Source organism: Hemitrygon akajei, chromosome 15, assembly GCF_048418815.1.
Source record: "Hemitrygon akajei chromosome 15, sHemAka1.3, whole genome shotgun sequence".
Taxonomy (NCBI): domain Eukaryota; kingdom Metazoa; phylum Chordata; class Chondrichthyes; order Myliobatiformes; family Dasyatidae; genus Hemitrygon; species Hemitrygon akajei.
The window spans coordinates 78,871,093-78,888,558 of NC_133138.1; the positions used below are offsets into that span (position 1 = coordinate 78,871,093).

The 17,466-nt window shown below is 42.8% G+C and overlaps 1 protein-coding gene across 2 annotated transcripts in view; it reads left to right on the forward strand.

The window, feature by feature from the left end:
* Window positions 1-17,466, forward strand: part of LOC140739492 (slit homolog 3 protein-like) — a 611,537-nt gene that overhangs the window by 574,036 nt on the left and 20,035 nt on the right. For both annotated transcript variants that reach the window (XM_073067845.1, XM_073067846.1), the window contains 3 exons: window positions 8,296-8,389; window positions 15,075-15,212; window positions 16,910-17,150. In XM_073067845.1, coding sequence (XP_072923946.1) covers window positions 8,296-8,389; window positions 15,075-15,212; window positions 16,910-17,150 — 473 coding nt within the window. The remainder of the gene's footprint in view (window positions 1-8,295; window positions 8,390-15,074; window positions 15,213-16,909; window positions 17,151-17,466) is intronic.

The window sequence follows — 17,466 nt, forward strand, 5'->3', positions numbered from 1 at the left end:
TATAAAATATATTCCCCTCAGTAAGCTAATGTCGATTCCATGCTAAGGAGCCCAGCGGATCCAAGTGTTGCCTTGTTTTCACACTGACATGGATATTAAGGTGATTGCTTTGTGTATAAATGCCCTTGAACTTTTAGGAATGTTCGTTATTCTGTATTACTTCAATTTCGCCCTGACTAAGATGAGTTTCAGATAGAAAGCAGTCATTGGTGAATACTGCTCCTAATTTAAAATTCTCTTACTGATCAATTGATGCAGAATGTATTTAATAGATTCCCGATCTATTCTTGAAATATTAAGGAAAATTATATTTAAACACTTGCCTTAAGTTTTGACTTTTGCTGTTCATGATTATTAAAGTTTTCATTAAATTGGAGCCTATATTAAATCCTTCAGACATTTCAAAGAGCTTGTTAGCAAGAATTGTTATGAATTCAGTCAGTCTGTTCAGAGGCAAGCACAACAATCATAAACACTAATAAATCAGTTTCTGTGGCAGGGTGTGAAACTGTTCTTCAGAGTTCAAGTGTCCAGTCACATCCACCTTAACAAGCAAATGAAGCATCACATAGCTGTTCCTTCTCAATGATGGCAGGGTAAGAATTCAGCTGGGATCCTTACCAATGTAGACGGAATGGCACTGGTTGTCGTACTTATCTCCTGGTATTGAAACAGGATACTGGATGGAATATATAATGGACAACTAGGGAAATTTTGGTTTGAGCATACTTATGTCCTCTGCTCCATCTGCCAACAGTGCAACTTCCCGGTGGCCAAACATAGTAACTCTGATCCCATTCCCATTCCAACATGTTCTGAGAGGGACACAAGAGGTTCACGGTCTCCTCTTGTGCCAAAATGGGGCCACCCTCAGGGTGGAGGAGCAACACCTCATATTCTGTCTGGGTAGCCTCCAGCTTAATGGTATGAATATCAATGTCTGCTTCCGGTAAGATCTTTTTCTCCCTTCTCTCTCCCCTCTTCTTCTTTTCCCCACTCTTGTCTTTTATGTCTTCTCACCTGTCTATCACTCCCTTCTGGGTCTCTTCCACTTTTCTTTTCTCCTGTGATCCACTCTCTTTTCCCATTGGATCTCTTCATTTCTAGCCCTTTATCTTTTCCATCCATCTGGCTTCACCTATTACCTTCTAGTTATCCTCCTTCTCCTCCCCCCTGCCTATCTTTTTATTCTGGTGTCTTCCCCCTTACATTTCAGTCCTGAAGAAGGGTCTTAGTCTGTTTTGTTGACTGTTTATTCATTTCCATAGACGCTGCCTGACCTGCTGAGTTCCGCCAGCATTTTGTGTTTGTTGCTTTGGATTTCCAGCATCTGCAGAACTTCTCATGTTTATAGCAACACGTGCAACAAGTTGGAGGAACTCAGCAGGTCGGGCAGCATCCGTGAAAATGAGCAGTCAACGTTTCGGGCTGAGACCCTTCGTCAGGACTGAAGAAGGAGGGGTCAGGGGCTACTATAAAGAAGGTGGGGGAGAGGGTGGGAAGGAGAAGGCTGATAGATGCCAGGTGAAAAACCAGTCAGAGGAAAGATCAAGGGGTGGTGGGGAGGGGATAGGCAGGAAAGGTGAAGAAGGAATGTAAGGAAAAAGCACTATGTGTAGTAGAAGAAGGCAGAATCATCAGAGAGGTGATAGGCAGCTGGAGGAGGAGACAGAGTGAAACTGGGATGGGGGAAGGGAGAGGGAGGGAAATACCAGAAGTTGGAGAATTCAATGTTTGTGCCAAGTTTATACTTGGGTCCTGCTGCACCTGATATGCAACACCCTGCTCTTAATGCCAACAAAAACAATGGAATCATTTTCTGGAATGCTTCTTGTATCCTGAGCCATTGGAATGGGAGAAGATGGGTTCACCATTGACCTAAACTGCTGCTCAGTTGAACTGACTGGAGAATCTCCAAACTTGGAAGGGTTTGGAAATGTATGATGGGCACTAGTCTGATTGTGTCAATGCACCTGGGGCACATCACAGTATCTGACGGCTAAGTTGAGGACATTGGCCACAGCACGTCAAGCCTGACCCATGGCTAGGGCCATGCTGCTCAGTAAAAATGCTTGGGATTTTTCTCAGAGCTGGGGCACAAGCAAAGATATGAGAATATGTATACATATAGGGCAGAGAGCGGGGTGGGGGTGTGGAAACCAGATGCGGAGGTGACACTTTAAGGACAGAGAAGGGCAGGGATGCCCAGTGCAGAGAAAGGAGGAAGGAGCAAGAGTCAGGGAGTAGCATGGAAGGCCTGGAGGATGGGTATTTGGGGAAACAAGCCAACAATTGGATCCACTGGGCTGCAATAGGGAAATATATTTTGTAGGTATGTTCATGGGCAGATGTGAAAAGATGGGGGACACTGAGAAGGACAACAAAGAATTTGCTGGAGGAAGTTAATAGGTCGACCAGCATTTGTGGGTGAAAGGAACTGTGAACTTTTTGGGTCAAAACTCTGTATCAACCGATGCTGTTCTACCACTGTTCTTCAGGTATTGAGCTCCTTCACTAAATTGCTCCACATTCTAGTATCTGCAGTTTCTTAACGTCCCAACTGAATGAGAAATGATTGAGAGACAGGGAGAATCGAGGGTGAGAAGGGTCAGGAAGTAATAGTGAGGTGTGAAACAAAAAGAAGACAGTGTTCAAGGGAGACTGTGCCTGAACACACCCATGTGCATGTATGGGCCTGCATACTTGCTGACTCAGTGTGAGTGTGATAATATCCATGCAACAAAGCCTAGTTTCTCGTCATTAGACCGAGACCCTGCTTGTTCTGTTAGGTCAATAGAGTAGCTGGTCTGCCATGGCCATCTCATGTTGGAAGAAGTCAATTGCAGGTGACTTCCACACCTCATTATGAGGTTTGAGACCTGGGGCATCATTCAGACTCAGATTTCTTTATCACATGTACATCAAAACCTGCAGCGAGATGTGTTATTTGTATTAACAACCAACTGACTCAAGGATATGCCGGGAGCAGTCCACAAGTGTCGCCACACATTTTGGCGCTACATGGCATGCCCGTCATGCTCGGCAGAACAACACAGAATGCAACAAAACAGAGCTATCCAAGTGACCTAGCAACACCAGCAAAACAAACACCTTCCTTCCACCCATCCATCCAACCACCCATGCACATTGACTGTCCTCTTACCCCGGAGAGGCTGTCTTCAGCCTCCAGCGGACTCGTGGATTCACAGACACTGGGCCTTTGGCTTCCCCAGCAGACAGAGAGATTCACAGCATTCTGGCCATCAGGCCTCGAATTCTGGATTTCCGATCGACCTTCAGGGTTCAATGCGGACTTGTAACAATGAACTCAGTCTAGCAAACACAAGTGTGAAGTAACTAGAGACGATCTGCAGAATGCTTTAGGTTTCATGAGTGGAATCAAAAGAAAGGGGAGTCTGTGGGACTGAATTGAACAGATTGGGTATTGTAAGTTCAGTAATGGGCTTAATGGTGCACTGAGAGACTGCTTAGTTTGTGCAATCTTACAAGAAAGCAGTCAGAAACTGCTCCTAACTGAAGCACAACTTACATTTAAAAGAGCAATTGAAATAGATTTGTCAATGGAACAGCAGACAAAGACACAACTGAGTTACAGTCAGGAGTAAAAGGCAGCGTGAACAAAATTGCAATGTCTAAGCTGAAACTGGACTGGCTGAACAAATTGTTTTACCATTGTGGCCAGGGCTCTCATACAGCAGATCTCCTCCACTGCTGTGCATCCATGGCCTCCTCCACTGTCATGATGAGGCCACACTTAGGTTGGAGGAACAGCACCTTGTATTCCGTTTGGGTAGCCTCCAATCTGATGGCATGAACATCGATTTCTCAAGCTTCCAGTAATGCTAACGCCCCACCCTTCATATTTCCCACCCCCTTGTCCCCCTCACAAGTTATCGCCTCCCTCTGCTGCTCCTCCGCCCCTTTTTTCTTTCTTCCATGGCCTTGTGTCTCTTTCAGCTATCAACTTCCTAGCTCCTTGCTTCATTCCTCCCCCTCCAAGTTTCACCTATGGCCTGGCGTTTCTCTCTCTCCTCCCCCCACCTTTCAAATCTACTTCTCAGGCTTTTTCTCCAGTCCTGCCAAAGGGTTTTGGCCCACAAAGTCGACTGTGCTTTTTTCCACAGATGCAGCCTGGCCTGTTGAGTTCCTCCAGCACTTTGTGTGTGTTGCTCGGATATCCAGCATCTGCAGATTTTCCCTCATTTGTCACCAGACCAGTGCAGATTTAAAGGCGAAACTTGCAGAATATGCAACAAAGTAGAACACATACAAACAGCACATCAGGCAGACAAAAATAGAACAACAGGATAGTGGAGAGAAAAAGATAAAATGTCAAGTTTCACTTTCAAAAGGAGCACTAACATGCATGCTGTTGGTCAGAAATCTGACAATGATGAGAGTGACATAGAACTGAGTAGCCTTGAGATTTATAATGTCAAAACTAATAATAGAGAAACAATATACAGTAGCTTACATCAGAGTGAATGGCAAGTTAATTAGAATGGAACTGGACAGTGACTCGGCTGTTTTAGTCATTCCACAAAATGAGTTTAAATTGGCATTTCAAAGATACTACAGTATTCTGAACCCTGCAGATCTCCGACTGAGAACTTCTACCGAAGTTAACTCACGTGGGAATGACTTCTATGACAGTGAAATACAACAACCCATCAGCCACATTGGGCTTGTATGTGGTAAAAACAGGAGGACCAGCGTTGTGGAGGTGTGACTGGCTGAGAAAACTACAACTTGTTTGCAGATCCATCCACCATTTGCATGCCACATCCTCTGCAAAAGAGTTAACTGAAAGCAAATTAGGAAAGGTACTGGATAATGCCATAACTGTCACCATGCTGTGCACCATGAACTGTTGCCCAACAGAGGGGAAACAGGTGTTGGTGTGAACCTCTGTGCCTCGGGTTGGAAAGCATATTGGACCAAGGAAACACCATGCTGCTCAGGGGAATCGTGAAAGTGGCAAAAGCAACAGTTTTTGTAGGTAACATTTCTGAGAAAGCTTCTGATATGTTAATCATGCAGTTACTTGTGAAATGTGGCTTGGTTTTAAGCTGGAAGAGAGCTTAAGGAGCTACAGCAAAGCTGCAAGCATTCAGTTTTTGTGAGTATAAAGAACCAAAATCTACTCTGCATGCATTGAGGTTATTGTATGAACTTCAAGTGGGAGACAGAAAGCTGCCTGTAAAAGTAGATGCAAAGACCAAAGCCCAGCTGGATGAATGGAAGGCCAAAAAGAAAGGAGGCAATGGAGATAGAAAACAGAGGATTTGTCAGATAACGTAGAGGACGAGGAAACCAAGAGGAGAGATCCGATCATAAACTAAGCAATAGAAGAATGAATAAGAGAATACTCCAGTGAAGAGAATGCACCTTCCAAGATCAAGATGCACAAAGAAGAAAGAAGAAAAAGGAAAAGATGAGGAGGAAAGCATAAGTGCTATGGAAGAGGAAGTGAAGAGGATAAACAAGATCCAATTTCTCGAGAAATTAGCAAATGCAGAGATGCACACAAGAAACTAAAAGAAAAAGGTGAGAAAAAAGAAAAGTTGGAAAAATTGAGAGAAAGAACATGAGTGAGGAGGAGAAAAGCATGAAAGAGAAGGAATATGAGAATGAAAAAGAGTGGTATAAAGAAAGAGAAAGAAGTCAGGATCAGGAGAGAAGCAAGGATCAAAGTAGATCCGGGGCAAAAAGGAGATGAGAATTGTCCAAAGCTGTCAGAACCACTTCCGACAGTCCCAGAATCAACTCCTACAACCACCACAGAGGATGACTCAGAACTTGAGATTGTTTCACAACCACAAGTCTCTGCTGTCAAACAGAGGACCGCCCTTGTCAGGAAAGATGTTGCCCACAACAGTAAGAAATCCTCCACAGTGATTAAATTTTTAGGTCTGAATGGGACAATTTAAAACTTACTTTGCTGTGGATATCTACATAGTAGTTGACTTACAATGCCTATAAAAAGTATTCACCCCACTCCCCCGCCCCGAAGTTTCCGTGTTATATTGTTTTACAACATTGAATCACAGTGGATTTAATTTGGCTTTTTTTGACACCAGTCAACAGAAAAGACTCTTTTGTGTCAAGGTGAAAATTAATTTTTTACAAATTGGTCTAAATTTATTACAATTATTAAACACAAAATAATTGTTTGCATAATTAGTCACCCCGTTCAAGTCAGTATTTAGTTGATGTGCCTTTAGCAGTAATTACAGCCTTGAGTCTGTGTGGATAGGTCTCTATCAGCTTTGCACATCTGGACACTACAATTTTTCCTCACTCTTCCTAACAAAACTGCTCAAGCTCTGTTAGATTGCATGGGGATTGTGAGTGAACAGCCCTTTTCATGTCCAGCCACAAATTCTCAATTGGATTGAGGTCTGGACTCTGACTTGGCCACTCCAGGACATTAACTTTGTTGTTTTTAAGCCATTCCTGTGTAGATTTGGCTTTATGTTTGAGGTCATTGTCTTGCTGGAAAACAAATTTTCTCCCAATTCACAGTTCTCTTGCAGACTGCATTAAGTTTTCCTCTAGGACTTCCCTGTATTTTGCTGCATTAATTTTACCCTCTACCTTCGCAAGCCTTTCAGAGCCTGCTGCAAGGAAGCATTCCCACCGCATGATGCACCCACCAGCATGCTTCACAGTAGGGATGCTGTGTTTTTGATGATGTGCAGTGTTTAGTCTGATGGCCAAAAAGCTCAATTTGGTCTCATCAGACTATAGAACCTTCTTCCAGCTGACTTCAGGGTCTCCCACATGCCTTCTGGCAAACTCTAGCCGAGATTTCATGTGAGATTTTTTTCAACAGTGGCTTTCTCTTTGCCACTCTCCCATAAAGCTGCAACTGGTGAAGCAATCAGGCAACAGTTGTTTTATATACAGTCTCTCTCATATCAGCCACTGAAGCTTGTAACTCCTCTAGAGTTGTTATAGGTCTCTCAGTGGCTGCCCTTACTAGTCCCCTTCTTGCATGGTCACTCAGTTTTTGAAGGCGGCCTCCACTAGGCAGATTTACAGCTGTGCCATATTCTTCCCATTTATTGATGAATGACTTAACTATACTCCAAGATATATTCAGTGGAAATTTTCTTGTATCCATCTCCTGACTTGTGCTTTTCAATAACCTTTTCCTGGAGTTGCTTTTTTCTTCATGGTGTAGTTTTTGCCAGGATACTGACTCAACAGTGGCTGGACCTTCCAGATTAAAACACCTTGACGGCACACAGGTTTATATATAGCTAATTATGTGACCTCTGAAACCAATTGGCTACACCAGTGATGATTTGTGTGTGTCATATTAAAGGGGGTGAATACTTATGTAATCAGTTATTTTGTGTTTATAATTAATTTAGATGACCTTAAAGAGGTCTGTTTGCCCTTTGACACAAAAGAGTCTTTTTCTGTTAATCAGTGTCAAAAAAGCCAAATAAAATCCACTGTGATTCAATGTTGTAAAACAATAAAATGTGAAAACTTCCAAGGGGGGTGGGGTGAATACATTTTTATAGGCACTTTATATATTATACTGCATATATAGTATATATATGTAAGTTGAAATGCATTCTATATTGAGTTGGAGTTTAGCAGGGAAGATTGTTATATTTGAGTAATATTTTAAATATATTGTTGAATTAAGCATTCTTTGTTGTTTACATGATACATTGCGGGATATGTGTAAGAGTATGTGAATTGCTTACATCATGATGCCACCATGTGACACGTACAAACCTCGATTAAAGTAAACACCGAAGTTACACTCACATTCTTGGCTCCCTTGTTTTCTTTTCAATTAGTTTTTATGTTGTGGAGTTACAAAATATCACAAACATGTGCAGGGCAAGATCTCTATGGAGGTGGTGGGTGCTCTGAATGCACATGTGGTATTAGTGGAGGCAGGTCTATAGAGACTTTTGGGTCAACACACAAATGTGCAAGGAATGAGGAATATGGACATTGTGTAGGTGGAAGGGATTAGTTTAGTTAAGCATTTAATTACTAGTTTAGTTCTGTCACCAAGTGAGATTATGTCATATTTCTGTGCTGTTGCAAATTCATTATCATATTCCTGAGCTGTTAAGTACCACACTGATCTTTCTGTGGCAAAGTTCATTTAGAAACTCACATGCTCAGGAAGTGGAGTGGATGATGGTGAAGCCAGAGAAATAATCTGCAAAATGGGACATATTTCTTCCTCCCCAGAAGCTTGTGGTTTTTTCCTCTCTGACCTATGGTGTTCTTTATCCACAGGTGAGCTTTGTGATGAGGTCGTGGATTATTGTATTCCGAAGTTCAACCCCTGCCAGCATGGCTCCAAATGTATCTCAAGGGACAGGAAGTATAGGTGAGTACTGTGCACTCTTCAATTAATTAACTATTCTGGATCATGTTGATCAACTATGCATTTTTTAAGGAAAACAAAGTCCTGTATTACTTTATATCACAAAAAAGAGAAAATCTGCAGATGCTGGAAATCCAAGCAACACACACAAAATGCTGGAGGAACTCAGCTGGCCAGGCAGCATCTATGGAAAAAAGTACAGTTGACCTTTTGGCCCGAAATGTCGACTGTACTTTTTTCCATAGATGCTGCCTGGCCTGCTGAGTTCCTCCGGCATTTTGCGTACATTCCTGCATTGCTTCTGTCGATATCATATTTGCCCTCCAGCCTCAACAAAAGAACATTAATATAGTTAATAGAAGCAGTAAAGGGCTTCACTGCCATTTAAGCACTTCAGACAAGATGGCAAGTATCTGTCAGGGACTAGATGCCCAGCCAAGAAATGAGGATAAAGATTACAGAATTTGGTTTCATATCGATGATGCTTGGGGAATGCATAATCTGAAAGGTCTTCAAAAATTGCTTAGTTTTTCAAGAAGTGCTGAGAGGAGGGGTTAGTTGGCAAGTAGTATCTCAGTTCAACATACGGTATTAAAGAATGGCACCTCTGTTAGGACTGTGTTGAAGTATCAATTTGGACAGTCTCTCTATGTACTGATTGAGGAGAACCTATCCTTAAGCCTCTGACCATGCTGTACTGTGACTACTCTGTTAGATTTACATAAGCATAGTGTATGTAGTAAATTAGATCAGAGTCCCTCAGAGTCACCTTCACTGTGATTTGTCATTGATATTTTTTGGGGAAGTGTACCTTTTCTATACTGCACAACACCACAGCAGAGATCAGGACCATTAATGTGATCATGTTCAGACATTTAAACATTGAGCAAGTGATTTAATGGATGATAAACAATTGGGCCTCTTGAGACTCACTGGCCAAATTTGATTTCACCCCTCGTGTTTCTAAATTTTCCCAATTCCTAATTTTTTCCTCATCATTCCTTCATAAAAAAAAAGTTTTTTTCATGGCACCTTTACTCAAATAAGATAGTTCAAGATGCCTCTCAAAATCTTGCAGAACAAAATATGGTAGTTTGTGACTCAAAGCCAAAGATGACAAGAGAGGAAAGGTTTAGAGAGAGAATTCTAGAGATAAAGGCCTTGAAGGCACAATCACTGATGCAATAGAGTCATAGAGCTATGCAGCATTGAAGCATGCCCTTCAGCCCATCTATTCTGTGCTGACCCATGCCCACATTTGACCCATATCTTTCTAAGCCTTTTCTATTCATGTTCCTGTCAAAGTGACTTTCAAATGTTGCCCTCCAGGACAAAAGTTGCCCCTCACCTTCCCTTTAAGTCTCTCCCTGTCACCCTAAATCTATGTCCCCTCATTCTTGATTTACAACCCTGAGAAAAAGATTGTGTGCATTCACTCGGTCTATCTATCCAGGCCCCTTGTGATTGTATAAACTCAGCCAATGGAGTTGCAGTCTGTTCTGTTTGTTTCCATAACTCAGTCCGTCGAGTCACAGCAACATCCGCATAGATGCACTCTTTCCAGCTTAATAGCATCTTTCCCTTAGCAGGGCAATCAAAACTGAACACAATATTCCAAGCATCAGCAATATCTTGTACAACTGCAACAAGATATCCCAACTGCTATACTCAGCCCTCTTTTGCCTAAATGTTTAAAAATGTTTCTCTTTACAAAAGTGTTACCTGATCAGCTGAGCATTTCTGGCATTTTTTTCTTCTTTCAGATATCCAGCATCCATCCTATTGAGCTTTTATTTAGTATTTTGTGGTCACCATAAGACCATAAGACAAAGGAACAGAAGTCGGCCATTCGGCCCATCGAGTCTGCTCCGTCATTTCATGATGAGCTGATCCAATCTCCCATTTAGTCCCATTCCCCCGCCTTCTCACCATAACCTTTGATGCCCTGACTACTCAGATACCTATCAATCTCTGCCTTAAATACACCCAATGACTTGGCCTCCACTGCCGCCCGTGGCAACAAATTCCACAGATTCACCACCCTCTGGCTAAAAAAATTTTTCGCATCTCTGTTCTGAATGGGCGCCCTGCAATCCTCAAGTCATGTCCTCTCGTATAGACTGCCCCACTATGGGAAACAACTTTGCCACATCCACTCTGTCCATGCCTTTCAACATTCAAAATGTTTCTATGAGGTCCCCCCTCATTCTTCTAAACTCCAAGGTGTACAGTCCAAGAGTGGTCAAACGTTCCTCATATGTTAACCCTCTCATTCCCAGAATCATTCTAGTGAATCTTCTCTGAACCGTCTCCAATGTCAACACATCCTTTCTTAAATAAGGAGCCCAAAACTGCACACAGTATTCCAAGTGAGGTCTTACCAGTGCCTTATAGAGCCTCAACATCACATCCCTGCTCCTATACTCTATTCCTCTAGAAATGAATGCCAACATTGCATTCGCCTTCTTCACCACCAACTCAACCTGGAGGTTAACCTTAAGGGTATCCTGCACGAGGACTCCCAAGTCCCATTGCATCTCAGAACTTTGAATTCTCTCCCCATTTAAATAATAGTCTGCCCGTTTATTTCTTCTACCAAAGTGCATGACCGTACACTTTCCGACATTGTAATTCATTTGCCACTTCTTTGCCCATTCCCCCAATCTATCCAAGTCTCTCTGCAGACTCTCTGTTTCCTCAGCACTACCGGCCCCTCCACCTATCTTTGTATCATCAGCAAACTTAGCCACAAAGCCATCTATTCCATAATCCACATCATTGATATACAACGTAAAAAGAAGCGGCCCCAACACGGATCCCTGTGGAACACCACTGGTAACCGGCAGCCAACCAGAATGGGATCCCTTTATTCCCACTCTCTGTTTCCTGCCAATCAACAAACGCTCTATCCATGTATGTAACTTTACCGTAATTCCATGGGCTCTTATCTTGTTTAGCAGCTTCATGTGTGGCACCTTGTCAAAGACCTTCTGAAAATCCAAATACACAACCTTCTAACCATTTTAGAAGGTTGTCGGGCTGGAAGAGATCAGGTATAGAATTTCAAGTCTCAAGTTTAGTTCATTTATCATATGTGAAAGAGACCTCCGTTGGTCAGGGTTGACCATGGATGTAGTGTCCTAGCTGTCACAAGCCTGAGCAGTACAACATGGAGAACAAGCTGTTGCCCATGTAGCAAGCTCTCCGTCTCCATGCAACTAATGAATCCAAGGGAACGGCAGGGACTGATGTAGTTTGACATCAGCAGCATCACAGGAGTTGCCAGTCAGCGTTGAACTCAATGTAGGAATCCAACTTCAGATTTTTGCATCAAGGTTTACTCCCGGAGTCTTTCCTGTGAGTGATATAGAAGAGGTATGACATCTGAGTTTTCCTTCTAGTTGAGCTGACAAACACCATCTGCCCAAAGCAACTGGTTTTAAAGTGTCAGTAACACGCCTATACCCCATCTCCTGTCAGAGGAAATGGTTCGGCTGGGCTGGACTGAGCTAGACTAGAGGTTATTTGAGATGCACACCATTGGGAGCATTAAATAAGTAGTAAGAGCTTGTCTCCATTACCACCCCCAGCTATGACAACCTTAAGGAACCAAAGTGTACATCAAAATACAGTGAAATGCATCATTTGTGTTAACATAGGATTGTGCTTTGCATAGGGAAGGGAAGGGGCATAAAAATGTGGAAACAATGACAAGAATTTTAAAAGCAATACATACTTAATTGTGAATCAGAGCAGATCAGCAAACATTGGTTGATGAGTGAGTAGGGTGGAGTGAGAACATAGGCATGAGAGTTTTGTCTGACTTTTAGCTTAAGTTGGAGCAGTAAGTGGGTTGGTATAATCACATCTCCAGGTAATATTAGCATGGGTGATAGTATCAGGAGCAGATCGGATGCAGCAGGGGCAGCATTGAGGGGAGTTACAGTGCTGGAAAGAGCGGATATTTTTGATGACAACAGCACATAGTCACAAACTTATCCTGGAATCACCGTGTGATTGCACGCAGAGATTCAGCCTTGGGTAGATGTCATGGAGAGAGGAAAAAATATTTGCAGGGAAAAACAAACGCAAAAGTTGAACATTTCTGCTCATCCAATGCTAGGTGCTGAACAGATGAATAATAATTTGGAGATCAGAGTGAAGTGATAAGGAGGCTGAACATCAGCAACTGTGATGTTCAGTGGGCAGCCTGGAGGTGTAGTGGTTAGCACAATGCTTCGCAGTACCAGTGACCCGGGTTCAATTCCTACTGCTGCCTGTAAGGAGTTTGTATGTTCTCCCCGTGGTCATGTGGGTTTCCTCCCTCAGTCCAGTGACGTACCGGTTTGTGGGTTAATTTGTCATTGTAAGTTGTCCCGTGATCAGGCTGGGATTAAATTGGGGTTTGCTGGGTGGAGAGGCTCACGGGGTCAGAAGGGTCTATTCTGTGCTGTACTTCAATAAAATAAAAAGCAAGAAAATAGGAGAGGGGCAAAGATAGTTTATTGTACTTACAAATCTGGTGCAGGAAGGCATGGAGAGGATGATGTAGCTAACAGTTACACTGTGGAAGTTTGAGGGGTGCCTCATGGAAAGAGTTTGCCATGGTCACTATCAGCTAGATGCAATTTGCAATTTTAGTCAGAACTATGGAAGGCTATGGTTTAAGATTAAAAAGATTTGATAATGAAATTCTAGAAACAAGGGCATGGATTTGGAAGTCAGCTGGGGTTGAAAGGATAAGGAGATCGAAGATGAGGCTTTAATTTAGAAGAGGAGAGAAGTCCATGATTGTTTTCAAGGAATGAGATGGTGCCAGCAGATAGGAAGGAAAGGGGGAAGTGCCTCAGAAAAGAGAACTATTAACAACAGCAAACAACAGTAGAGTCAGGAAGGGAGACGGGTGCTCAGCAGTTTAGTGGTGTGAAATAGATGGAGAGCAAAATAAATAAAAGAGCAGGAAAGACAGAAGATAAGAAGGAATGTTAAGAGATCAATGTCAGGATAGGGGGAGCTTTGGAAGAAATAAGAAATAGAGGCAGCAGTAGGAAATTACTGCATGTAATTCACTAATATCATGGCTGATCTTCCATACCATTTTAGTGAAACTTACAATTAATATCTCGACGCCTGTCTCACTGTATCCATATCTGAAGACTCACTGTCTTCTGAATGAAGAAAATCCTCCTCATTCCCACCCTAATAGCCTACCTCTTATGTGTAGTGGCCCCTGATTTTAGACACACAAGTCATCATGCCTATATCTACCTTTTAAGCCCCACTTTCCAATCAGGTCAACTCTCATTCTTCTAAACTCGAGAGCAAATATTATTCTATTAAATTTCCCTTTAATAATAAACTTGCCATCCCAGGTATCAGTTGGGGATTCCCCCGGTTCCATACATTTCCTTCCTTAGATATGGAGACAAGACCTGCGAATGTGATCTACATGGAGCAACAAATCTTTCCTTTTCTAGGCAAGACCTCTTACAACAAAGGCTGATTATTGTTTGCTTTCCTAATAGCTTGATGTCCCATCATGTTAATCAGTATAGACTTGTGTATAACGATATCGAGGGTCCTCTGAACATCTATATCTTTCACCACTTAAAACATGCTTGGCCTTTTCATTATTTCTACCAAAAAGGATAACCTCTCGTTTTGTCCACATCATATTTCATCAGTCAGCCAGTCAATATCTCTTGAGCCTCCCTGCTTTCTTCTCACAGTCCATACTGCCACCTAGCTTTGTATCAGCACTAGACAGGATTTATCACTCTAATGCTCCCATCTGTATCATTGATACAAACGATGAACAATTGGAGTCATGCTAGATTGAGACCTTTTATTTAGCTGCCTCCCAAGCTGTTTATGTTTCTTCCTAGAATAATGGGACAAGGTAAAAATTGTAACCGTACTATTCAAAAGAGGATGTAGAAACAAATCAGAACTATATTGAACAAGCTTGTCATCAGCAGTAGAGTAAATACTCAACTCTATTATTTAAAATGTGATAACAGTGCACTGAGAATATAATAGACTTGGACTGAGTCATCATAATGCCAAGGTTGTGGAATCATAGCATGGAAACAGACTCTTTGGACTATCGAGTCAGCGCATATCCTTTTCCATTAATTCTCCATTAAGCCCACGTTCCCATCAGTTCCTTCCGGATCCTACAATTGGAGGCAATTTACGATGCCTCCTATCCCAAGGTGTGGAGAGGATGTGGAGCACAGCCGGAGGGCTGCCGTCACACAAAGAACATGCAGACTCCATGTAGGCACCAGCGGAGGGCAGGATTAAACTCCTGTTGCTGCAGTTGTGTGGCAGCTGCTCTGCTAGTTCTATCACAATAAATCTACCGTAGGAAATTTGTGCTTGACCTGCCAGAGCTTCCTGCAGTTGCCGCAAACTAGTTGAGGCAATGTATTTGGACTTTTAAAAATCCTTCGACAAAATGCCACAAGAAGAAAAAATCCCCGAACAAAATTAGAGTCCAAAGGGAACGAGGGTGATGTTCTACCATTGTCCATTCCAAAGCTATGTGTACTCCCTCACATTGTTTTTAGGATCAAGGTGTGAGTATTAGTAGATTATGAGGAGCTAACTATTTTAGACATTGTGGCATGTTTTGTAAATTTCCTTAGCGTATGGTTAATTCTTTGACCTCTATTATTTCGAACAGGTGTGAGTGTTTGCCTGGTTACACTGGCCAGAATTGCCAAACTGATTACGATGACTGTGTGGACAACAGGTGTCGGCATGGTGCACAGTGTGTTGATGCCATTAATGGTTATACCTGTGTCTGTCCTACCGGCTTCAGGTAAGCAAAGGATATTTCTGCAAGGGAATCAATGGAAGAAAGAGAAGTTGGACTAAATTATATCACTTACTTCAATTAGTTTATTTTCTTGCTCCCATTGTCATGTGGTTGCTGAACTCAGTTGCAGTAACAAATACTTAATCCACTGCTGTTTCCAAAATGTATGCAGAACGTAAAGGAGTGGCTAAATGGTGCTTTGGTTAATTTTATTATATTCCTTTGTCAAAGTGCGCATAAGTATATTTCTTTCAAAAACATGCTGCCCCCGACAGGCCAGGGAGCACCTCCAAAGTGCGTTCTTTGTTGAAACGTGACCTTCACTCTTCAGCATTGACAATGGTGTGTGTGTGTGTGTCTGAGAGACATCAAGACCAAGTCCGATGATAGCAAAGGTGGTGTCAGTATCGTAGTCCACCTCGTCAGGTCAACATCAATTTGGGATTGAATGTGGGAATCTTCTGGTCTCTCTATGAGTCATGTTATGCTGGGCTAGGTTATCACTATTCATTTGAGGGTTTCTCTTGAAATATTTTCATTTTGTGCATCTCTTGTAGAAGCTTGCAACATTTCCAGATTTCAGATGGCTGTCATTTTGCTAGTCCCAGAACCAGCCCTGCCCAACACCACCACTACATTTGCAGCATCTATAAAAACTGCCAAAGTCCAGTCAGATGTTAATGTCCTTTTTCTGGCACCTGCCCAGAAATTTGTAGACTATCTGGAGCAGGATTTGATTATCAGTGCCAAGTCTATGTTGCAGAGTTGAGCACCTGGTGTCTTCACTGGCCTTTAACCAATGTGTTCCGGTGTTCAGAGACTGAGCAGGCAAGCGCTTGTGCTTCCAACTAAGGGCATCAGAAGGACAAACAAACTGTTACATATAATAAACATGAGAAAGTCTGCAGATGCTGGAAATCCAAAGCAACGCACACAAAATGCTGGAGGAATGCAGCAGGTCAGGCAGCGTCTATGGAGAAGAGTAAAGAGTTGCTATTTTGGGCTGAGACCCTTCTTCAGGACTGAAATGGAAGGAGAAATATGCCAGAATAAAAAAGATGGGGGAAGGAGATGTAGGCGAGCTAGAATGTGACAGGTGAAGCCAGGTGGGTAGGAAAGGTAAAGGGCTGGAGAGGAAGGAATCTGATAGGAGAGGAGAGTGGACCATAGGAGAAAGGGAAGGACAAGGGGCACTAGGGGGAAGTGACAGGGAGTTGAGAAAAGGTAAGAGGCCAGAGTAGGGGATAGAAAAAGGATGGGGAACATTTTTTTACCAGAAGGAGAAATCAATATTCATGCCATCAGGTTGGAGGCTACCCAAATGGAAGACAAGGTGTTGCTCCTCCACCCTGATGGTAGCCTGATCTTGGCACAAGAGGAGACCATGAATCAACATATCAGACAAGAATGGGAATGGGAATTAAGATGTTCATCCATCGGGAAGTTCCGCTTTTTGCAGATGGAGCCAAGGTGCCTGACGAAACAGTCCCCCACTTTACGATGGGTCTCACCGATGTAGAGTTAGCTACTCCTTCTGATATTAATTGCCAGAAGAATCAGTTACATATTGCTTGTCACCTGCTGTAACCTATAATGTTGGCAATTTTGTTGCTGTTTTCCAGCAAACACTAAACTCGTGCTGTTATTTCTCCATTGCTGACACACTCAGTGAGGCTTTGTGCTCTGGTTTGTTCTTCCAGTGGACTATTCTGTGAAATCCAGCTTCCCATGGTTCTGCCCCACGCCAGCCCCTGTGACAACTACGACTGCCAGAATGGCGCTCATTGCATCGAGGTACAGAATGAGCCTGTCTGCCGGTGCCTGGCCGGCTTCGCGGGCCAGAGGTGCGAGAAGCTGGTCACCGTCAACTTTGTTGGGAAAGACTCTTACGTGGTGTTGTCAGCCTCTGAAGTCCGCCCGCAGGCAAATATCTCACTTCAGGTAGGGATGTCAATAGCGTGCCTTCAAAGTCGGGATGTTGGGGCTCGTGAGGGCATGGTCAGTGATTCAGCTCACTTCGAGCAGACGGTGCCCAATAATACAGATTCCATTCAATTTGTCGGCTGCTTTTTCTCATTCTTCTTCCACCGAGGGTCGCTTGTGAGATCCCCATTAATAAGCACTCTCTGTGTAATTTCATAAGCCATGTAATAAGGCAGAACATCAGAGGGCTCTTTTTCTTACATTCTTGGATAATTTCCAGAGTCCTCTTCTCTTCAAAACACAATCAATCTCATCAGCAAGAGAACAGTGTAAG